This window comes from Mobula hypostoma, chromosome 6 (assembly GCF_963921235.1).
Source record: "Mobula hypostoma chromosome 6, sMobHyp1.1, whole genome shotgun sequence".
NCBI classification, from domain to species: domain Eukaryota; kingdom Metazoa; phylum Chordata; class Chondrichthyes; order Myliobatiformes; family Myliobatidae; genus Mobula; species Mobula hypostoma.
Window position 1 is genome coordinate 91,899,565 of NC_086102.1, and position 24,941 is coordinate 91,924,505.

General features: G+C 41.9%; 1 protein-coding gene across 2 annotated transcripts in view; it reads left to right on the forward strand.

The window, feature by feature from the left end:
• Positions 1–24,941, forward strand: part of prdx4 (peroxiredoxin 4) — a 55,389-nt gene that overhangs the window by 17,150 nt on the left and 13,298 nt on the right. For both annotated transcript variants that reach the window (XM_063051199.1, XM_063051198.1), the window contains exons 2-3: positions 11,431–11,548; positions 13,194–13,310. In XM_063051199.1, coding sequence (XP_062907269.1) covers positions 11,431–11,548; positions 13,194–13,310 — 235 coding nt within the window. The remainder of the gene's footprint in view (positions 1–11,430; positions 11,549–13,193; positions 13,311–24,941) is intronic.

Genomic DNA, 24,941 nt, shown 5'->3' on the forward strand with positions numbered 1-24,941 from the left:
CTGAGAGGGTGTAATAAAATATCTTATCAAGTTTTTCCACCCGAACTCCCTCCATTTCTGTGAACTGGTACACTTCCATTGATACCTCCATATTATTGTCCAGTCTTCCTCAGATATTATTATCCCTCCTTCCTTCTCCCATTTTGTTTTAATGTATGAAGTCGAATGTGTTTTAAGATTTGACAAACCCTTATACACGCTTGGAATGATTTTACTACCGTTGTCTGAATTATATGCTTTTCTAAATAGCTCTATCAAACTTACCTTGGTTCCATTTTTAACCCTCCTATTAACATACTGTTGCATCTGTAAATACTGGTAAAAGTCTTGTTTTTCTAATAAGTGTTTCTCTTTGAGCATTTCAAAACTGAACAGTGTTCCTTCTTTCATTATATTGCAAATAGCTGTTATTCCTTTAGCTGTCCAGTCCTTAAATCTAGCATCCAGTTTATTTGGCGTAAAATCCGAATCATATGCACACCATTTAAGAATTGCAATGTCTCGCTCTATATTCTTTTATAATAGCTTTCCATATTTTAAGAGTCCATTTCACCCATGGGTTGTCATATTATTTATGTAACTTTGTAGGTTATTATCAGCCAAATTTGCCTGTATCCTCTCCTCAATGTTTTTCCACTGAGCGTCATATGATGGGTTGCACCAGTTTATCACAGCTCTCAACTGTGCTGCAAAATAATTATCTCTAAGAGAAGGTAGGCCCCATTTCCCCCCCCCCTTCCTTGGCTCATTATCGATTATCGCCTCCTTCCAGCTGGGTGGCATTTGCACCTTTCTTAGGGCCCAGTTCAGTGTGGGGAGTAAAACAGGGATTAACTCACTTCTAAACTCTTTATACCACTTTGCCGTATATCCATCTGATCCTGGTGATTTGCTTAATTTAAGCCTACTAATTGCAGTTTTTGGTTCAGCTTCAGTTATATCAGCAATCATCTTTCTATTTTGTTATTTGCTTAAAGTGGGTAACTCTAAAGAATTCAGGAAGGTGTCAATTTGGGTTAAGTTTCCCCCTAGAACTTTGGAATATAGAGTTTTGTAAAACATTTCAAAAGCTTCTTGAATTTCACTTAGCTTATTTTTTATTACTTTTGTTCTTGGATCCCTAATTCTATGAATTGTATTTTCTACTTTTTTTTTCAGTTTCCACGCCTGTATTTTCATACATTTAGATCCACTTTTGTAGTGTCTCTGTTTCAGAAACATTAAGCGTTAAGTGTGTAGGAGAGCTGCGTGCTGCACCTCTCTCTTCCATAGGCTCCGCAGTGGTCCTTTTTTTATCTCCATTCTTTTTCCCCATTCTTGCCTCCCTTATCAATTCAGGTATTTTCAAAAGATCTTATATTTGATGGATTAACTTTAAAAGTGCTGAGAAACTAAACGAGAGGGAGATCGGTGGGGAGGGATGGCGGGAGGGAAAGACGAGAGAGTCGCATAGGAAGCGATCCCTGCGGAAAGCGGGGGGGGGGGTGGGAGGGAAAGATGTGCTGAGTGGTGGGATCCCGTTGGAGGTGGCGGAAGTTACAGAGAATTATATGTTGGACCCGGAGGCTGGTGGGCTGGTAGGTGAGTCGCTCCCTACGCGACTCCCTTGTCCATTTGTTCCTCCCCCCATCCCTCCCCACCGATCTCCCTCTTGGCACTTATCCTTGTAAGCGGAACAAGTGCTACACATGCCCTTACACTTCCTCCCTCACCACCATTCAGGGCCCCAGACAGTCCTTCCAGGTGAGGTGACACTTCACCTGTGAGTCGGCTGGGGTGATAAACTGTATATTGGCAAGACCCGACGCAGACTGAGAGATTGTTTTGCTGAACACCTACGCTCTGTCCGCCAGAGAAAGCAGGATCTCCCAGTGGCCACACATTTTAATTCCATGTCCCATTCCCATTCTGATATGTCTATCCACGACCGCCTCTACTGTCAAGATGAAGCCACACTCAGGTTGGAGGAACAACACCTTATATTCCGTCTGGGTAGCCTCCAACCTGATGGCACGAACTTTGACTTCTCAAACTTCTGCTAATGCCCCACCTCCCCCTCGTATCCAATCCGGTATTTATTTATTTATATACACACTTTTTCTCTCTTTCCTTTTTCTCCCTCTGTCCCTCTCACTCTACCCCTTGCCCATCCTCTGGGCTCCCCCCTCCTTTTCTTTCTCCCTAGGCCTGCTGTCCCACGATCCTCTCATATCCCTTTTGCCAATCAACTGTCCAGCTCTTGGCTCCATCCCTGCCCCTCCTGTCTTCTCCTATCATTTTGGATCTCCCCCTCCCCCTCCCACTTTCAAATCTCTTACTAGCTCTTCTTTCAGTTAGTCTTGACACAGGGTCTTGGCCGGAAACGTCGACTGTACCTCTACCTAGAGATGCTGCCTGGCCTGCTGCGTTCACCAGCAACTTTTATGTGTGTTACCTACATTAGTACCTGTTTTCGTTAATGGAAAGAGGATTTTCGCTTTTACGAAACAAGATGCTCACTTTAAACTTGTGTTTACCCTGAGAAAGACTACCATAATCATGAAGCCTTGCGCAAGCAGGTGTTTGCGTATGCGCGACGTGTGATTTCATGTACGTGTGCATGAGTGACGTGCGTGTACGTGCAAATGCGTGACATGCACATGCTTGTGCATTTTTTTCAACAAATCGATTTTGGCTCAAACTTCCCGATTCTGTTAAGTGAAACTACACTGTACATACATTATTTCTACTTTATATAGGCTGTGTATTTATCATATTCCTGCTTTTACTATATATTAGTGTTATTTTAGGTTTTATGTGCTATTTGGTAGATTATTTTTTGGGTCTGGGAACGCTCAAAAAGTTTTCCCGTATAAATTAATGTTAATTGCTTCTTTGCTTTACGCCATTTCGGTTTACGAACGGTTTCATAGGAATGCTCTACCTTCGGATAGTGGGGGAAACTATACAAAATTATGATGGGTATAGATGGGGTAAATGCTTGAAATGTGCTGTCAGGGGAGGTAATAGAAGCAGATACAATAGTAATGTTTAAGAGGAATATAATCTCAATAGAATATGAATCATGTGCAGGTATATGGGGTTAGGTCAGCAGCATCATGGTTGGTACAGATGTGGGGAGGCTGAAGCTCCTGTTTCTGTACTGTACTGTTTGATGTTTTAGGTTGTGAACCTTTCAGAGTGTTTACCCATAGAAGTAGTCTGAGTTGCATATACTCAAGGCTGAGGCAGATGTTTTGACTTAGGGGGAGTTAAAGGTTATGAAGAACAAGTGGGGAAAGTGAATCCGAGATCAGATATGATCTTACAGAATGGTGGAGCAGGTTTGATGGGGCACATGACTGACTACTCATAGATTGTACCTTGTTATCTGACTGCAAGATGAGCTTCAAGCTATCTATACATTTTGTCACAATCTCTTAACTTTCATCTCCACTATATCACCCAACGTTCCCCTTCCTCAACTTGATTGACGATAGGTCAGCAAGAAATAGTGAATGAATGTGAATGTTGTATTCTTTCAAAGAGCCATGTGTAACAGCTGGTCAGCCCCAGACTTGACAAGTTGTAGAGATCCAGCCATTGGAACATGATTAACAACTTAACTTTCAAAACTAAATTCTATATGAGCTCATCAGTCAAAGTTAAACTACTCTGGAAAAACTAATTAAATTGCATGTGCTGTAATCTGAAAGAAAAGCAGGAAAGATGGAAGAACCCAATCAATCACTTAGCCAAGCTACTCTGGAATTGGTGGTGAGGTTGGATGGTCACTTAATAACAGCTTTTAAAATCTGCATGATGGGAAGAAATGGAATACTGGAGATTTTTTTTAACATTACCACACTTAAATGTATGTTGCTGCAAATATTTAATGTACTTTTCAGCTCTGTAGTTTGTGCTAAAACAAACATTGAAATGTGATGGCTAGAAACTGTGGTAGGTTTCCTCTTAGCTTCATGACAAGCTTATCCATACCAACTAGGAAAATATTAGCTTGGATCAGAACAGAAAATTTACTTTGGGTCAGTGTGAGGGTGTCTGCTTATTGCTTACAGTGCAACTGTTCTCCCTTTTGATTTGAAGATGGAGAAGACTGATCATTTCTTCTTCTGGTCTGTTTGTGTGTTCAGACAGATTTGAATCCTGTATTACCTATTCAATTCAGAATTTGATTACGTAGCAAAATCTTTTAAACTTTACTGGAACTAGAAGGTAAACAGCGAACCTAAAAAGCCTGGCATATTTGATATTCCTTTAGATTGTTAATAACTAATTGCTGTGAAAGATTTCTTGTAGCTTTGGAGAGAAGACCAAGGTCACAAATAAAACAAACCATGGCAGCAGCAGCAGTTTTCTCAAGGTGTGAGAAAAAACAAACCGCTCTTTATTTTGCAGTAGCAAAATGTATAGGTGTAGCCATTTTGTTTTGATTCTTAAGAGGCACTATATAACGTGGTTTAACGAAGGCAGTTGGGGAAAAAAAATCCCTCGGTGTGAGGAAGATAGAATGTACTGTATTGTACAACTACAGAAGTTAGGATGTCATGTTGCATTTGTACAGGACAGTGGTGAGGCCTGGAGTATTGCATAAAGTTTTGGTTACCCAGTTAGTCATGACCCAATGTTGTAGCGATGTGCTACACACAGCGCTAGAATAACCACACGGAGTCGGTGAGTTAGAGTTGCGATGAAAGAGATTTATTCAAACTTCGCGGCCCGCTTTAAAGCCTTCCCGTTCCCGCCCTCCCTGGGCGGGACTACTGTGGGGAATGCATATTCCCAGACCCTTTCTGCGCGCGGGATTTTCCCCCTGCTGGTGAAGCTGGCCTGGCGCCCTTTTTGCTGCCGGCCCTCTGCCTGCACGCGCTGTTGTGAGCCGATTCGTGTGTGCCAGAAAGTGGGTCGCCACATAACCCCCCCCCCCAGAACCAGCGATACCTCCCCCAATGTCCACAGTCTGGATCGGCCTCTGTTTGGGAGGTCTGCCCCTGCGCCGCGGTGCCTGAGCCTGGACCGGTTGCGCCAAGTCCACATGGGCCGGTTTGAATAGGTCCACCGTGAATACCTCCTCTCTCCCCCCAATGTCCAGCACGAACGTGGACCCGTTGTTCCTGATCACCTTAAACGGTCCCTCGTAGGGCCGCTGTAGCGGTGCCCGGTGTCCGCCCCGTCGTACAAAAAGAAACTTACAGTTCTGCAGGTCTTTGGGTACGCAGGTCGGGCTCTGTCCGTGCTGTGAAGTGGGTATGGGGGCCAGGTTACCGAGCCTCTCTCGTCTGTCCAGGACTGCTGTGGGTTCTTCCTCTTGCCCCCTTGGGGCTGGTATGAACTCTCCTGGGACGACCAGGGGCGCGCCGTACACCAACTCGGCCAACGAGGTGTGTAGATCCTCCTTGGGTGCCGTGCGGATTCCGAGCAGGACCCAGGGAAGTTCGTCCACCCAGTTAGGCCCCTCCAGGCGGGCCATGAGAGCCGATTTCAGGTGACGGTGGAAACGCTCCGCTAGTCCGTTCGACTATGGGTGGTAGGCAGTTGTGTGGTGTAGCTGTGTTCCTAAAAGGCTGGCCATAGCCGACCACAGGCTGGAGGTGAACTGGACGCCCCTGTCAGAGGTAATGTGGGTCGGTACCCTGAAGCGGGCTACCCAGGTTGCGATCAGTGCTCGGGCGCAGGATTCGGAGGTGGTGTCGGTGAGCGGGACTGCCTCTGGCCATCTGGTGAACCGGTCTATCATAGTTAGGAGGTACCGTGCTCCTCGTGACACTGGCAGAGGCCCCACGATATCCACATGGATGTGGTCGAACCTCCAGCGGGTGGGTTCGAACCGCTGCGGCGGAGTCTTGGTGTGCCGCTGCACCTTGGCCATTTGGCACTGCATGCACGTTTTGGCCCATTCACTGACCTGCTTACGAAGTCCATACCACACGAACCTGTTGGAGACCGGCCGGACGGTTGTCCTGATGGAGGGGTGCGCTAAGTTGTGAATGGACTCGAAAACCCGCCGGCGCCAGGCTGCTGGGACGACGGGGCGGGGTTGGCCGGTAGCTACGTCACATGGTAGGGTCCTCTCACCTGGGCCTACGGGGAGGTCTTGAAGCTGTAAACCGGAGACTGCAGTCCTGTAACTGGGGATCTCAGCGTCTGCCTGCTGTGCCTCCGCCAGCGCTGCATAGTCCACCCCCTGGGACAGGGCCTGTATGGTAGGTCTGGAAAGTGCGTCTGCCACGACATTGTTCTTTCCAGAGACATGCCGGATGTCCGTCGTGTACTCGGAGATGTAGGACAGACGTCGCTGCTGGCGGGACGACCAGGGGTCGGACACCTTAGTGAATGCAAAGGTAAGCGGTTTGTGGTCTGTGAACGCGGTGAAGGGCCTACCTTCTAAGAAGTACCTGAAATGCCGGATTGCCAGGTATAGTGCCAATAGCTCCCGGTCGAAAGCACTGTATTTGAGTTCGGGTGGTCGTAGGTGTTTGCTGAAGAACGCCAGGGGTTGCCAGCGACCCTCGGTGAGTTGTTCCAGCACTCCACCGACCGCTGTGTTGGATGCGTCCACCGTAAGGGCAGTAGGAACGTCCGTTCTGGGGTGCACTAGCATCGCGGCGTTTGCCAAGGCTTCTTTGGTTTTAACGAAAGCGGTTGCGGCCTCTTCGTCCCAGGTAATGTCCTTGCCCTTACCCGACATCAGGGTGAACAGGGGGCGCATGGTTCGGGCTGCTGAGGGGAGGAAACGGTGGTAAAAATTCACCATACCCATGAATTCCTGCAAGCCTTTGATTGTGTTGGGTCAGGGAAGTGGCGGACCGCGTCTACCTTGGCGGGCAGCGGGGTTGCCCCGTCTTTAGTAATCCTGTGGCCCAGGAAGTCGATGGTGTCGAGTCCGAACTGGCATTTGGCTGGATTGATTGTAAGGCCGAATTCACTCAGGCGGGAGTAGAGCTGTCGGAGGTGGGACAGATGCTCTTGCCGACTACTGCTGGCTATGAGGATGTCGTCCAAATACATGAATGCAAAGTCCAGGTCACGTCCCACCGCGTCCATTAGCCGCTGGAAAGTCTGTGCGGCATTCTTTAGACCAAATGGCATTCGGAGGAATTCGAAAAGTCCGAACGGGGTGATAAGTGCTGTTTTGGGGATGTCGTCCGGATGTACAGGGATTTGATGGTATCCCCGGACGAGGTCTACCTTGGAAAAGATCCTTGCGCCGTGTAGGTTTGCTGCGAAGTCTTGAATGTGCGGCACAGGGTAGCGGTCTGGCGTTGTAGCCTCGTTCAGTCTGCGGTAGTCACCGCATGGCCTCCAGCCCCCCGTTGCCTTGGGCACCATGTGAAGGGGGGAGGCCCATGGGCTGTCAGACCGTCGTATGATCCCTAATTCCTCCATCTTCTTGAACTCCTCCTTCGCCAGTCGGAGCTTGTCCGGGGGAAGCCTTCGAGCACGGGCATGGAGGGGTGGTCCCTGGGTCGGGATGTGGTGCTGTACTCTGTGTCTGGGCATGGCTGCCGTGAACTGCAGTGTCAGTACTGATGGGAAATCCGCCAGGACCCTGGTGAATTCATTGTCAGACAGCGTGATAGAGTCCAGGTGTGGGGCTGGCAACTGTGCTTCACCCAGGGAGAACGTTTGAAAAGTCTTGGCGTGGACTAATCGCTTCCCTTGCAAGTCGACCAGCAGGCTGTGGGCTCGTAGAAAATCTGCCCCCAGCAGTGGTTGGGCCACGGCGGCCAGTGTGAAGTCCCACGTGAATCGGCTGGAGCTGAACTGTAGCCGCACCGTGCGGGTGCCGTAGGTTCGTATTGTGCTGCCATTAGCAGCCCTCAGGGTGGGTCCCGGTTCTCTGTTGCGGGTGTCGTAACTCGTTGGAGGTAAGACGCTGATCTCCGCTCCGGTGTCGACCAAAAAGCGACGTCCCGACTGCTTGTCCCAGACGTACAGGAGGCTGTCCTGATGGCCAGCCGCCATAGCCATCAGCGGCGGCTGGCCCTGGCGTTTCCCGGGAATTTGCAGGGTGGTCTGCAGCGGCGGGCCTCTGTGCCCCACCGCTGGTGGTAGAAACACCATTGTTCGTTGGGCTCCTCACTTCCGTCGCTGGGTTTTGTAGGCTCTGCTGCCGGGCCTGGTCTGGTCTGTCGTTGGGCACGCGGCTTGGTGATCTGTGCGACGGATGCCCCTCTCTCTTTCCTGGCATTCCACAGCACATCTGCTCGGGCTGCCACCTCCCGGGGGTTGCTGAAATCTACGTCGGACAGCAGCAGGCATATGTCCTCGGGCAGTTGCTCTAGGAACGCCTGCTCAAACATGAGGCAGGGTTTGTGCCCTTCAGCCAGGGCCAGCATCTCGTTCATTAATGCTGACGGCGGCCTGTCTCCCAAACCATCCAGGTGCATTAAGCGGCGTGCTTGTTCGCGCCGTGAGAGTCCGAAAGTCCTTATGAGCAGGGCTTTGAATGCTGTGTATTTGCCGTCCTCCGGGGGCGACTGTATAAACTCCTCAACTTGTTCAGCAGTCTCCTAGTCGAGGGAGCTCAGCACGTAGTAGTAGCGAGTGGACTCCGAGGTTATCTGCCGAATGTGGAATTGTGCTTCTGCTTGTTCGAACCATAATTGGGGTCGCAGCGTCCAGAAGCTTGGCGGTTTTAACGAAACTGCGTGAACAGATGCAGCGTCAGTCATCTCTGGTCCAAATATCATCTGGGCCGTTGGGGTCACCAATTGTAGCGATGTGCTACACACAGCGCTAGAATAACCACACGGAGTCGGTAAGTTAGAGTTACGATGAAAGAGATTTATTCAAACTTCGCGGCCTGCTTTAAAGCCTTCCCGTTCCCGCCCTCCCTGGGCGGGACTACTGTGGGGAATGTATATTCCCAGACCCTTTCTGCGCGCGGGATTTTCCCCCTGCTGGTGAAGATGGCCTGGTGCCCTTTTTGCTGCCGGCCCTCTGCCTGCGCGCGCTGTTGTGAGCGGGTTCATGTGTGCCAGAAAGTGGGTCGCCACAATGTCAACAGATCTAGCTACTTTGCAAATATGAATACCTGATTGTTCTATGATTCATAGTACCTATGCTCTTAATCAAAAGGACAGGCAGTAAGGCATAGGTGGTGGTGTGGCTCTGTTGGTAAGAGATGGAATTATATGTTTCGAAAGTGATGACTGGGTCAGAGAATGTTGAATCTGTGTAGGTGGAGTTATTAAACTGCAAGGGTAAAAAAAATGGGAATCCTATACAGGCCTCCAGATAGTAGCCAATACATGGGGTTGAGATTGCAAAGGGCACATGAGCCTAATCTCTGGTTGGGAAAGTGTTGAAGTCTATTGTTAAGGATGAGGTTTCGGAGTACCTGGAAACTAATGATACAATAAGTCAAAGTCAGCATGGTTTCTGTAAAGGGAAGTCTTGCCTGATAAATCTGTTGGGGTTCTTCAAGAAGTAACAAGCAGGGTGGACAAAGGAGAGGCAGTAGATGTCATTTACTTGGATTTTAGAAGGCAGTTGATTAGGTGCCATAGGTGAGGCTGCTTAACAAGATAAAATCCTATGGTGTTACAGGAAAGATACTGGCATAGATAGAGGAATGGCTGACAGGCGGGGGCAGCGAATGGGAATAAAGGGAGCCTTTTAGGGTTGGCTGCCAGTGACTAGTGGTGTTCCTCAGGGGTCAGTATTGGGACCGCTACTTATCACATTGTCAATGATTTGGATAAGGAATTGATGGCTTTGTGGCAAAGTTTGCAGATGCTACAAAGATAGGTGGAGGGGTAGGTAGTGCTGAGGAAGCAATGCGATTGCAGAAGGTCTTAGACAAATTGGACAAATGGGCAAAAAAGTGGCAGATGGAATACAGTGTTGGGAAATGTATGATAATACATTTTGGTAAAAGGAACAGAAGTGCAGACTATTACCTGAATGGGGAAAAAATTCAAACATCGAGAGGTGCCAAGGGACTTAGGAGTCCTCATGCAAAACTCCCAGAAGGTATATTTACAGACTGGGTCTGAGGTGAAGAAGGTGAATGTAATGTTGGCATTCATTTCAAGAAGAATAGAATATAAAAACAAGGAGATGCTGAGGCTTTATAAGATGCTGGTCAGGTTGCACTTGGAGTCTTGTCAACAGTTTTGGGCCCCATATCTCAGAAAGGATGTGTTGCCATTGAAGAGAGTCCAAATGAGGTTCACAAGGAGGATCTCAGGAATGAAGGGGTTAACATAGGAGCATTTGGGAGCTTTGGGCCTGTACTCACTTGAATTTAGAAGAATGCAGGGAGATCTTATTGACACCTACCGAATGGTGAAAGGAGTAGATGGGATAGATGTGGAGCAGATGTTTCCTTTGATGAGGGGTGTCCAGAACCAGAGGGCACAGCCTCAAAATTTAGCGGTGACTCTTTAGAACAGGAGTAAGGTGGAATATTTTTAGCCAGAGAGTAGTGAACCTGTGGAATGCTCTACCAGAGTGGAGGCCAAGATGGTGGGTATATTTAAAGTGAAAATTGATAGTTTTCTGATTGGTCAGGGCATCAGATGATATGGCGAGAAGGCGGGTGTATGGGGTTGAGTGGAATTGGGAATCAGCCGTGATAGAATGGCAGGGCAGGCTCGATGGGCTGAATGGCCTAACTCTGCTGTTAATGAGAAAGGTCAGAGGAGAATGGCCAGACTGGTTCAAGCTGACAGAAAGGTACCAGTAACTGAAATAACCACATATTACCTCCCATATCAGATAAAGTGGCCACTAAGTACATTTATCACAGCATCCAGATAAGGTTGTTAAGATATTCCGTGTACATTGTATTATAGAACATAGAAATCGACAGCACATTACAGACCCTTTAGCCCACAATGTTGTGCCGACCATGTAACCTACTCTAGAGACTGCCTAGAATTTCCCTAGCACATAGCCCTCTACTTTTCTAAGCTCCATGTACCTATCTAAGAGGCTCTTAAAAGACCCTATTGTATCCACTTTCACCATTGCTGCTGGCATTGCATTCCACGCACCCACCACTGTGTGTGGAAAAACTTAACCCTAACATCCCCTCGGTACCTATTTCCAAGCCCCTTTAAACTATGCCTCCTCATGTTAGCCATCTCAGCCCTGGGAAAAAGCCTCTAGCTATCCACATGATCAATGCCTCTCATCATCTTGTACACCTCTTATCGGGTCACCTCTCATCCTCTGTCGCTGCAAGGAGAAAAGGCCAAGTACTCTCGACCTAGTCTCATAAGGTACCCCTTCCAATCCTTGTAAATCTCCTCTGCATTCTCTCTATACTATCCACAAGCTATTGGATATTAGATCCTATAAATTCATGGTTGTGAAACAAAGGGTGCAACATGCTATTTGTTAATTTATTGTGGGGGGGTGAGATTTCTACTACAAGATTTAACTAATGTGTGTGTAATTATATGTCTTCAAAATTTTTAGTTTCAAAACCTGCACCAGATTGGGAAGGTACAGCAGTAATAAATGGAGAATTCAAAGAACTTAAACTTGCAGATTTTCGAGGCAAATACCTTGTCTTCTTTTTTTACCCACTTGACTTGTAAGTATCAAACACTTAACGTGACTATGACAGCTTTGGTTCTGGGAAATGTACTGTCTGACCACAAGTCATTTTCAGATATGGGCATTGGTTAAGTGCAGCTTAGAATTCGGAGTTCACCCTCTTAACCAAAGGGTATTATCACTTTATCCTTTCCAGTTAGTAATAATCTCCAGTTAGTGTTTGGGTATTTAACTCAAGTTCCCCAGATATGCACACAGAAGATTTAAGCCCAGGAACCCTTTGTGCTTGTTGAATTTTTTTTAGAGAGGTTTTCATACCTTAGTATCTCAGAACTAGTATGTCTCTAAGGTGGGAGACCTGTTCCTGAATAGGTTTTCTATTTTTTCATAGTTTCAAAATACTAAGGGGGGGAAGCAAAAAATAGCTAGTACTTTATTACAACGCTTTATGGATTTTTAACTGCCTCTTCACTGGTTTCTATTGGTTTTTTTTCTGTCATTGCTTCAATAGTCATAGTCATACTTTATTGATCCCGAGGGAAATTGGGTTTCGTTACAGTTGCACCAACCAAGAGTAGAGTATAACTATAGTAATTATCACTATATGATAATTCAAAAGTCTTACTTTGCCCTGGAACCCATCAGTGCTTCGACAAATTACAAGATAGGAAATTAGCTAAGAGTTAAACAACTTTGTTCCTGCACCTGGTTTGCTTTATGCAAGTAGAGGTTTATTTTCCCCTTCTTAAATCTAATTACTTCTCACTACGTAAATGCTCATGGAAAGGATTGAAATTTGGCAAACCACTGCAGATAGCCTCAAATTTTCTAGTTAACTTTATATTGGAATTAAGTTGTTAATTAAAAGATTTTTGCATGGAACAAATTCTGTTTACTATTGTTAAGTGATAGAGAACATGGTTACCAAAAATTAAGCATGATGACAGCAATCATTATTGAGTTATCACACAGAACAGTTTTATGTAAAGGTTCCATTTTGTTTTTTTTATCCTCCATGATCCTATGCGTTAGCCCTGTCTTCATCATTTATCATTTATTTATCATTCACTTCCATGTATTTGTCCCACAACCTCATACCCATGTATTCTAATTTAAGGAAATATTCCTTTTGTTCAATATCTTGTATCTGCGTGTGCTTTTTTTTTGTAACATTGATATACCCTGTATATAACATCTGTTCTATCCATAATCAGCCTCCATTCTGGAGGTTTTCAGTTTGCTCGTGAATATATTTTTTTCAATGTGGGAAGATTTGTTTGTAAATCTTTACCTAAAGAACCAATCACAGCTAGAGAATATTGCAAGGCTTTTGTCGCTGTTGTACCTGTTGTCAGTAAGAGGTGTAGTTTTGTTTTTACTGAGCTACCAGTGGGGTATCATCTTGTTTGAAACATTTCTTTATTCGCATTCTGTCCCCAAACTAAGAGAAATTCATTTTGCTGGTTTTCAATTTAATCAAAAATAGTGTTTTTCATTTAGCACTTTTCAATGTTTTATTTGTATTTTAAAAAAGATTAGTAGATAGCTGGAAGTATGCTGTGAACTGATGTGCTGTTAAGTTCTTACCTGTAACCCTTGACTTTCAGGCATGTTCACTAAATAATATTTTTAACTTATAAATGATCCATTATTTATTATTGTTTTGTTTCCTTAATTTGCAGCACATTTGTTTGTCCCACTGAGATAATAGCCTTCAGTGACAGAATAAATGAGTTCAGATCAATTAATACTGAAGTGGTGGCATGCTCTGTTGATTCTCAATTTACACATTTGGCATGGTAAGTAGGCAAGGTGAGCTTTGTTGGTTTGATATCAACTTCATATTTTTACAATAGTCTTGATTGGCTAACTGTATTGCTATGATAATAAGCTGTACACTTCATTCAATAATAGATCTCATTGAGAGTAATTACACTCATTTAATCCAGATAAATATGAGGTAATGCATTTTGGTTTGTCTGACAGGATATATATAATAAATAGTAGGGATCTTAGAAGTGTTGATGTACAGAGGGACCTGAAAACGGTGTCACAGGTGGATAGAGTAGTGAAGAATGTGTTTTGTTTGTTTGTCTTCATATGCAGGGGAATTGAGGTAGTTGCATCTGTACAAGACATTAGTCAAGCCACATTTGGAATATTGTGTCACCGTACTACAGAAAGGGCATGGTAATGCTAGAAAGATGCAGAAGAGCCTCAGCAGGATGTTGTCTGCAGTGGAAAAATTTAGCTACGAGGAAAGATTTCATAGGTTGGAATTAGACAATAGACATTAGGTGCAGGAGTAGGCCATTTGGCCCTTCGAGCCAGCACTGCCATTCACTGTGATCATGGCTGATCATCCACAATCAGTACCCCATTCCTACCTTCTCCCCATATCCCTTGACTCCGCTATCATTAGGAGCTCTATCTACCTCTTTCTTGAAAGCATCCAGAGAATTGGCCTCCACTGCCTTCTGGGACAGAGCATTCCACAGATCCACAACTCTCTGGGTGAAGAAGTTTTTCCTTAACTCCGTTCTAAATGGCCTACCCCTTATTCTCAAATTGTGGCGTCTGGTTCTGGACTCCCCCAACATCGGGAACATGTTTCCTGCCTCTAGTGTGTCCAATCCCATAATAATCTTATATGTTTCAATCAGATCCACTCTCATCCTTCTAAATTCCAGTGTATATAAGCCCAGTCGCTCCAATCTTTCAACATATGACCATCCCGCCATCCCGGGAATTAGCCTCATGAATCTACACTGCACTCCTTCAAATAGCAAGAATGTTCTTCCTCAAATTTGGAGACCAAAGCTATACACAGTACTTCAGGTGTGGTCTCACCAGGGCCCTGTACAACTGCAGAAGGACCTCTTTGCTCCTGTACTCAACCCCCCTTGTTATGAAGGCCAACATGCCATTAGCTTTCTTCACTGCCTGCTGTACCTGCATACTTACTTTCAGTGACTGATGAACAAGGTCACCTAGATCTCGTTGTACTTCCCCTTTTCCTAACTTGACACCATTCAAATAGTAATCTGCCTTCCTGTTCTTGCCAACAAAGTGGATAACCTCACATTTATCCACATTAAACTGCATCTGCCCACTCACCCAACCTGTCCAAGTCATCCTGCATTGTCACGACATCCTCCGCACATTTCACACTGCCACACAGCTTTGTGTTATCTGCAAATTTGTTAATGTTACTTTTAATCCCTTCATCTAAATCATTAATGTATATTGTAAATAGCTACAGTCCCAGCAAGGGACCCGTTAATCCCTACTCTTTGTTTCCTGTCTGCCAACCAATTTTCTATCCATGTCAGTACCCTACCCCCAATACCATGTGCTCTAATTTTGCCCAGTAATCTCCTGTGTGGGATCTTATCAAAGGCTTTCTGAAAGTCTAGGTACACTGCATCCACTGACTCTCCCTTGTCCATTTTCATAGTTACATCCTCAAAAAATTCCAGAAGATTAATCAAGCATGACTAAATCTATGCTGACTCGGACCGATGCTGTTACTGCTATCCAAATGTGCTGCTATTTCATCCTTTATAATTGACTCCGGCATCTTCCCCACCACTGATGTCAGGCTGACTGATCTATAATTCCCTGTGTTCTCTCTCCCTCCTTTTTTAAAATTTTTTTATTTTTATTTGGATAAGGAATTCACAAGTATCATGAACTTTTTTCACATGTATAACCTTTTTTCCATTTTTTATATATGTATAAAACTATAATTATTTATACAATCCTAAGTACACATTAAGATGATATAAAAAGAAATTAGACACTTGAATAGATAATTATGTGCAGTTGAAATTCTACTCTATTAGGCTAAACAATGATATTAGTTGTTAAGAAAAATAGTAATAATAGTGGATTAATAATAATTTCCATATATCTCTTCTGGACCATATCTCCTGGTCCAAAATGTATGTAAGCCTATGTAACTACCATTGTAGATGTTTATATCCTAACTTGTTCATGTTTGCTCCTACCCCCAAACATAATTATCCAATCCCTATGTACTTATTTACTTAATTTTATCATTTTTTATCCCTTTCCCAAATCTTTTCCTTTACTTGTGCTAATTCTCCATTTTCCAAAAAAAAGAAAAGAAAACAAAAACAATAAACATTTAGACCAGGGGTGCTTACGTTAGCAATATTACTGTGTTGATGAGAAGAGCAGTATAAATCATTAGGAGAGTCATCTAAAATCTGCTCACTTTGGGGTTATATATTCAGTCCATTTATTCCAAATTTGATAAAGTTTTTCTTTTTGAATTCTCAGAGTAAGTCATCTTTTCCATTTTAAATATTTCCAAGATAATTTTGTGCCAATCTTCTAATGTAGGTGGTATTGGATTTAGCCGCTTTCTAGTGATTGATTTCTTACTAACCGCTAAAAGGGCCTGCAGCAACTTTATATCTTTCTTCTGTTCAAGAAACAATACATCCCCAAATAGAGCGTCTCAAAGCTCAGAGGTATCTGGGTCTTAAATACCTTAACTAATGTGCTATGAATACCTTTCCAGTATAAACTTAATTTAGGGCAATCCCAGAAAATATGGAAATGATTTGCCTTCTTGGAGCCACACCTTCTCCAACACATCACGTTTGTGTCTTTATATTTTTCCTGATACGGGGTCTTGAAGTATCTTATAATATTTTTCCAACAATGTTCTCTCCAAGTCAAAGAATTAGTCGAAGACCACTGAAAGCTGCAGATTTTCCCCCAAGCCTCCTCTGAAAGTACCAACCCTGCTTCTTTCTCCCACTTCTCTTTAATATACAATGTGTTTATATTTTTAGCATGGGAGAGTGCATTACATAATCGAGAAACTGATTTACTGGGTATTGAACTGTAAGCCGAATTCAGAATCTTGAAAAATTCTAATTCTACTGTTGATAAGTCTGTATATCTACAATTCTGGTTAACATAGTGTCGTACTTGAAGGTACCTAAAAAAGTCATTGTGTTCTAGGCCATGTTTGTCCTGCAGAAATTGGAAACTTTGTAATACTCTTTTATGTATAAATGAGAGGTAGGTTGTAAGACCTTTCTTTATCCATAGTTCAAATCTTTTATCTCCTCTGTTCCTCTGTTGGAAAGGAATTCGGTATCATATGCACGCCATCTGAAAAGTTTTAACATGTTATTGATTCTACGTGAATTAACCACCTTCTGCCATACTTTTAATATAAAATTTATCCAGCTGTTTTTAAACTTTTCCAATTGGGCCATCAATCCTTTGTCTGCTATTGAGGCTTGTAGAGGAAAACTGTCAACCAATCCAAATTCTATTTCCTTCCATCTAGCCTTATATTCCCTATTACACCAATATAACAGAGGGGTTATCTGTGAAGCATAAAAATAATTTCTCAAGCAAGGAAGTACCATAGCTCCTCCTTCCTTCCCTAACTGTAAGGTGTTATATCGAATTCTAGGTTTCTTTCCTTGCCAGATAAAGCGGGAAATCCATTTGTCCCATTCCCTGCAACACACATCAAAGTTGCTGGTGAACGCAGCAGACCCTTCGTCTCGGCCTGAAACGTTGACTGTACCTCTTCCTAGAGATGCTGCCTGGCCTGCTGCGTTCACCAGCAACTTTGATGTGTGTTGCCTGAATTTCCAGCATCTGCAGAATTCCTGTTGTCCCATTCCCTGAATTGATTATCATCCACCTCCACAGGTAAAGTCCGGAAAAGATAGATTAACCGAGGGAGAATATTCCTTTTTATGGTATTTATCCTTGAATTTAAACTTAAAGAGGGGATAAGATTCCATCTATGCATATCTACTTTTATCTCTGAAATTAATGGCCCATAATTTACCTGTGACAGCGTTGAAAGATCCTTCGGCAGGGTTATTCCTAAATATTTTAATGATTTAGCTTCCCACTTAAGATCATATGTATCCTGCAGTTTTTGGATGGTGTATAATTTAGGGACATAACCTCTGTTTTCTTTACATTTATTTTATAACCTGATATTTTCCCAAAGTCATCCAATGGTGTAATCAATCCTATAAATGATTTTTCTGGTTCACTCAGATAGACCAAAACATCACCTGCGAATAACGCCACTTTCTGTTCAATCCCTGCCACCTTGATACCTTTTACAATTTCGCTCTGTCTTATTAGTTGGGCAAGCGGTTCAATGTATAGCGCAAAAAGGAGAGGAGAAATTGGGCATCCCTGTCTAGGCCTCTCTCTAAAATAGAGCCAGAGAGGTCCCTGTTTATCTTAATTCGAGCTGTAGGGCTGTCATATAAAGTCTGGATTACTTTAATAAACTTTTCTTGAAAGTCAAATCTTCCTGACACTCTGTATAGGAATGCCCAACTAACTGAATCAAAAGCTTTCTCAGCATCTAATCCCACTATCATTGTCTCTGTCCAGTTCTTCGTAACCTGTTCTAGTATGTGTAGCGTTCTCCTTATGTTGTGCTGTGTTTGTCTTTGTTGAATAAATCCAGTCTGGTCTAAATGGATTAGGCCAGGTAAAAGCTTTTCCAATCTGCGCGCTAATATAGATGTAAATAATTTGTAATCTAAATTAAGAATGCTAACTGGCCGATAATTACCACATAAACAACAGGAATTCTGCAGATGCTGGAAATTCAAGCAACACACATCAAAGTTGCTGGTGAATGCAGCAGGCCAGGCAGCATCTCTAGGAAGAGGTACAGTCGACGTTTCAGGCCGAGACCCTTCGTCAGGACTGACGAAGGGTCTCGGCCTGAAACGTCAACTGTACCTCTTCCTGGAGATGCTGCCTGGCCTGCTGCGTTCACCGATAATTACCACATTCTAGTTTATCTTTACCCTCTTTAGGAATAACTGAAATAATCGCTTCTGTCCAGGAAGGTGGAGTTTCTCCTCTCTGCAAGATCCAATTAAAGGTGTTAAGTAGTAATGGGGCTAACTGTGACTTCAGCAATTTGTACCACTCTGAGATAAACCCATCAGAACCTGGAGACTTTCCAGCCTTTAATCTAGAGATGGCCACATTCAGTTCTTTGACAATAGGCATTCATTTTGTAAATCTATAAGCTTGGGTAGATCTAAAGAATTCAATGAAGTGTCCATATAGGGCTCATTGGAAGCCCAGGGTTGGGAGTACAGCTCTCAATAATATGTTTCAAAACTCTCTTGAATTTTCCCTGTTGTACTCTCCACAAGCTTTGTTTTTGAATTCTTTATTTTATGAATTGTATTGTCTGCTTGTTGTTTTCGTAACTTATATGCTAATAATCTAGCTGATACCTCCTCCTTCATAATTCTTTTGTCTCAGGTAAAGAAAATTTCTTTGAGTTTCCAATGTATAAATACCATCGATTTCACTTTGCAATTTCTTAATTTCCTGTTTTAAATTAGAATTACTTTTGTTGCTATCAACAACTTGAAGTTGTTTTAATTTTCCTTGAAGGTCTGCTAATTTTTGTGCGTTGATTTTTTTCATGTGAGTGGTAATGGAAATAATTTTTCCTCTCAGTACAGCTTTCAATGTATCCCATAAGATAACTGGTGATGTTTCTCCCGTGTCATTAAGGTCTAGGTATTCTTTGATTTCTCCCCTTAATCTCTCCATTACTTTCAGGTTATTGAGTATATGTGAATTTAACCTCCATAGTGTTTTCCTGATTTTCCTTTCCAGGATTAGGGACATGGAGACTGGGCTATGATCCAACAGATCAATTGAAACAATATTACAGTTTTTTATCCTGAGTCTATCTGTATTAAAGATAAAGAAATAGTCTATCCTTGAATAGGCTGAATGAGGGAAAGAGTAATGTGTATAATCTTTACTACTGGGGTGTAATTCCCTCCACACATCTATAATTCCCAACTCCTCCATCAATAAATTCATTTTCCGAGTCAGAGGTTTATTCTGAGTAACTATTCTTGAAGAATCTAATGCAGGATTTAACCCAATATTAAAATCCCCTCCACAGATTACCACCCCTTGAGAACTGACCATTAGGTTAAAAATGTGTTTATAGAATGACCATTCACAACCTGGTGGAGCATAAACTTTCAGCAATGTTATTTCTGTACCTTCTATTCTTCCTGTGATTTTTACAAATCGTCCATCTTCGTCTTTAGTCTCTGAAATATGTTCATAATTAAGAGTACTTGATATTAAAGTAGCTACCCCTCTTTTGTGGCTCAGTTTATATGACGAATAAAATACATGCTTAAAGCCCATTCTTTTTAATTTTTCATGTTCGGATTGGCTCATATGTGTTTCCTGGAGGAAAGCTATTTGTGCCCTCTCTTTTTTCAATTTAGACATAATCTTATTTCTTTTAATTGGATTCAAAACCCCATTAACATTGTAGGAAATTATTTTTACCAGTTCAATTTGCATTTTTCTCTAGTAGAAAAAAAACTCTCCTTTTCTAACCAAACAGTAAGCAATCCCTTCTCAACAGTAAACCAAAACATATAACCACACCCCAGACATTTTTGAACATATGACATTTGAAAATTTTCCCCGACTTCCAACAGTGAGGCCTGAGTACCAACCCGCCTCAGTTCAGAGGGATAAACTCTATCTTTACCCTGTGTCAGAGGGCCCTCCGCAGTGTGAATAATCATAGAGAATTTTCTTCTATTTATGTTTCGACCATATTGCTATCATTCAAGTTATTCTGTTTAGTTTATTTTCAGTTTCTCTTAATTAATCTGCACTGTCTGTACATTCACGTCTGAATATTTGCAGCTTTTCCTTGTAGTTTGACACTCTGGTTCATGTGGAGCGTCCTCGCTACACTGGCTGCCAGGGCTTCTGCCGAATCCTCTCCAGTAGCGACTCCGGTTGGGTGATAACTTTAATAGGTAGTCCCCGGTCTCCAGGTCCGACGTTGCCTCCTCCACCGTAGCGTAAGTTTTTGTCCCTTCGTTGTAAGACTCTCAGCCGAGCTGGATACAGGGTCTGGAATCTGATGTTGTTTTCCTTCAAGACCCTCCGTGTTTCCGCATATTCCTTCCGTCTGGCAAGGATCCTTGGTGCGTATCGTGGTCTAAACTGATTTTACAGTTGCTCCACATGAAACCTTTCTTTTGCCATGCCCGTTTAAGCACCTCTTCCTTCGTTCTGTAACCGAGAAATCTGACTAAAATCGATCTGGGCTGGGCACCTGCCAGAGGCTGTGGTGCCAACACGTGGTGAGCCCTTTCTATCGGTAGGTCTTTTGCGTCTGGTATATCAAGGTTCTCTCTAAGCAGCTTCTCCACGAAGGGAATCATCAATCCGGATTTACCTTCAGTTCCTTCGGGAACTCCGTAGAGCCTCACATTTTCCCTTCTTGAGTGGCCTTCTTGGTCTATTAGTTTCCACTGGAGCTGCTCTTGTAGCTTTAGCATTTCTGCTATCACTTCCTCTGTAGCTTCTCCTCAATTCCTACAATCCTTGCTTCGGCTTCATCTATCCTCGAATTAGTTTTTACTATCTCTCCTTTAATATCTTCCAGCTGTTTGTTGTTATCTTGTCGGAACTCGCGACTCTCTCTGAGAATCAAAGACAGATTCACTGATTCCTCCTCATTACCTCCTAGGCCCGAGCTAGACGAGCTAGGCCCGTCACTTTGCTGCATCTCTTCGTGTTTATCAGCCTTCTGAGCGGACTTTTTAATCTTGTTCTTAGACATCATCCTTGCCCCTTTTATTAATATAGTTATACAATATTAAGTATTTGTCTAATTTCGATTTTGGGGCAGTTTACCTTTTTTGTCGAGAGACCTTTTCCTTACACCGCCATTCCCTTGATGACCTGGAAGTCCCTCCCTCCTTTCTTAAAAGGTGAGATATCATTAGCTACCCTCCAGTCCTCAGGAACTGATCCTGAATCTATAGAATACTGGAAAATGATTACCAATGCATCCACAATTTCTAGAGCCACCTCCTTAAGTACCCTGGGTATTTAAGAATTGTTCTCATAGTGGTGGGGAGAGACTGATATTTATAAAATTGGGATATGGAGAAAACACACTTTGGGTGTATGGTCAGAGACTCCTTCCTTTTTAAATCTTTTTATTAAATAAGTATACAAAAAGGTAAGCCATATAGGCACTAATACATTGTTAGAATATAATAAAATTACAGAAGATATTAATACAAAAAAAATACTACAAACAATGTAATTTAAACATAACATACCAAGGTAACATAATAGTATACTAATTTTATTTATATATATATATATATATATATATATATCAATAGAGAGAAAAAACCCCCCCAAAAAAAAACCCACCGTGCAACTAACTAAAAGCAACGCAAAGCAATGGGCTAACTTGAAACCAAACAGAGTTAAACTTAAAATCACATCCTCAATCCCGACCTCCATTAAAAACAGTGAAAAAAACAAGAAGGGTATATATTACATTAAATGAAAATATTGAATAAAAGATCTCCAAGTCTGTTCAAATTTAAATGAGGAGTCATAAAGATTGCTTCTAATTTTCTCCAGATTCAAACATAATATCGTCTGAGAAAACCAAAAAAAGGTAGTTGGAACATTAAGCTCTTTCCAATGTTGTAAGATACATCTTTTCGCCATTAAAGTAAGAAATGCAATCATTCTACGGGCTGAAGGGGAGAGATTACTGGAAATTTTAGGTAGTCCAAAGATAGCAGTAATAGGGTGAGGAGAGATATCTATATTCAATACCTTGGAGATAATATTAAAAATGTCTCTCCAAAAAGTTTCCAAAGTAGGGCAGAGACTCCTTCCAAGGGCATTGGAGTCTTTCTTTCTTTCTTTTTAAATCTTTTTATTAAATTAGTACACAAAAGGTAAACCATGTAGACACTAATACACTGTTGCAATATAAATTTGCAAGAGATATTAATACACAAAAAAAAGTTAGTACAAACAGTGCAGTTTAGATATAAAATAACAAGGTAATATAATAGTATACTAATTTTCCATACGTATCAATATAGAGAAGAAAAAACCCACCGTGCAACTAATCTAAAAAGCAAAGCAAAGCAATGGGCTAACTAGGTATCAAGTAGACTTAAACAACTTAAAACAATCACGTCCTCAAACCCGACCTCCATTAAAAACAGTTAAAAAAGCAAGAAGGGAATGTAAATATGGGCAAAGAGGAAAAAAATTACATTGAATGAAAATGTTGAATAAAAGGTCTCCAGGTCTGTTCAAATTTAACTGAAGTATCATAAAGATTACTTCTGATTTTCTTCAAATTTAAACATAGTATCGTCTGAGAAAACCAAAAGAACGTAGTTGGGGCATTAATCTCCTTCCAATGTTGTAAAATACATCTTTTCGCCATTAAAGTAAGAAATGCAATCATTCTACGGGCTGAAGGGGAATGATTACTGGAAATTTTAGGTAATCCAAAGATAGCAGTAATAGGATGGGGAGAAATATCTATATTCAATACCTTTGAAATAATATTAAAAATGTCTTTCCAAAAAGTTTCCAAAGTAGGACAGGACCAAAACATATGAGTTAAGGAGGCTATCTCCCCATGACATCAGTCACAAAGAGGGTTAATATGAGAATAAAAATGAGCTAATTTATCTTTAGACATATGTGCTCTATGAACAACTTTAAATTGAAGTATTGACTAGTTGTAAAATATGCACCCAGTCATCCGCCGAAATAATAAAGCCCAGTTCCTTTTCCCAATCTGACCTAATCTTATCGAATGGAGCTTTCCTAAGTTTCATGATAGTATTATAAATAATAGCCGTTACACCTTTCTGACATGGTATCTAAAATATATGTAGGAGGTAATGTCGGAAAGGAAGAGAGTATAGTACTTAGATATCTCCAAGTTAGAAATTTCCTAAAAAAAATGTATTCTTGGTAAGTTATATTTGTTAGATAATTGTTCAAAAGACATAAGGGAGCCATCTAAAAATAAATCCACAAACCGTGATATACCATTAGTCTTCCAAATTTGAAACGCACGGTCCGTGGAAGAGGGAGGAAAGAATATGTTGCTTAAAATAGGAATCGCAAGCCCAAATTGATTTTTTAAGATCGAAAAATTTTCAGAATTGAAACCAAATATGTAAGGTATATTTAACTATCGGATTACAAACCTGTTTGTGGCGTTTCAAATCAAAAGGAAGAGAAGAACCTAAAATGGAGCCAAGTGCATAACCTTGAGCAGATTGTAATTCCAATACTACCCATTTAGGAATGGATAGTGTATCTTGGTCAAGTAACCAAAATTTCATGTGTCGAATATTAATTGCCCAATAGTAGAATCTAAAGTTAGGTAATGCCAAACCTCCATCTCTCTTAAGCTTTCTGTAGATGTATTCTCCCCAGTCTCGGGTTTTTATTTTGCCAAATGAAGAAATTTTAGAGTCAACTTTGTCAAAAAAGGATTTTGGAACATAAATCGGTAGTGCCTGAAATACGTATAAAAATTTTGGCAGAATAAACATCTTAACAGCATTAATATGACCAATCAAAGTTAAATAAAGTGGAGACCATTTAAATGAAAGTTGTGTAATGTGATCAATTAAGGGTAGGAAATTAGTCTTAAATAAATCCTTTATGTTTACAGATAATTTTAATCCCAAGATATGAAAAATGGTTATTAACCAATTTAAACGGGAGGTTCTGATATAAGGGAACTTGCTTATTAATCGGGAAAAGTTCACTCTTACTGAGATTTAACTTATAACCTGAAAAAAGACTAAATTGTGCTAATAAATCTAAAGCAGCAGGAATAGATTTTTGAGGATTAGAAATATATAAAAGTAAGTCATCAGCATAAAGTGATACTTTCATGAGACTTTAAACCACGAGTTATGCCAATAATATTTGGAGATTCTCGAATAGCAATTGCAAGAGGTTCTAATGCAATATCAAATAATAAAGGACTAAGAGGACAACCTTGTCTAGGACCTTGAAAAAGGGGGAAAAAAAGGTGAGTTTAAAGAGTTAGTATGAACTGAGGCCATAGGAGAATGATAGAACAATTTGATCCAGGATATAAATTTCGGGCTGAAATTAAACATTTCAAGCACCTTAAATAAGTAAGGCCATTCGTGGAGTCTTAAAACTTAGGTTTAAGGTGAGAGGGGAAATGATTGTTCCAGTGCTCTTTATGTTGTGGACATCACTGGGTTGTGGCTGAATGTAGGTCATAGTTGGGAGCTTAATATCAAAGGATATACCTTATATTGAAAGGACAGCAGGAAGGTATAGGCAGTGGTGTGGCTCTAGTAAGAGGTAGAATTTCATCTTTAGAAGGAGGTGACATGGGGTCAGAGAATGTTGAATCTTTGTGAGTGGGGTTCAGAAACTGCAAGGGTTTAAAAAACAAAAGACATGAGAATCATATATAGGCATCCAAATAGCTAAGATATGGGACTGAGATTGCAAGGGGATCTGGAAAGGGCATGTAATAAGGGTAATGATAA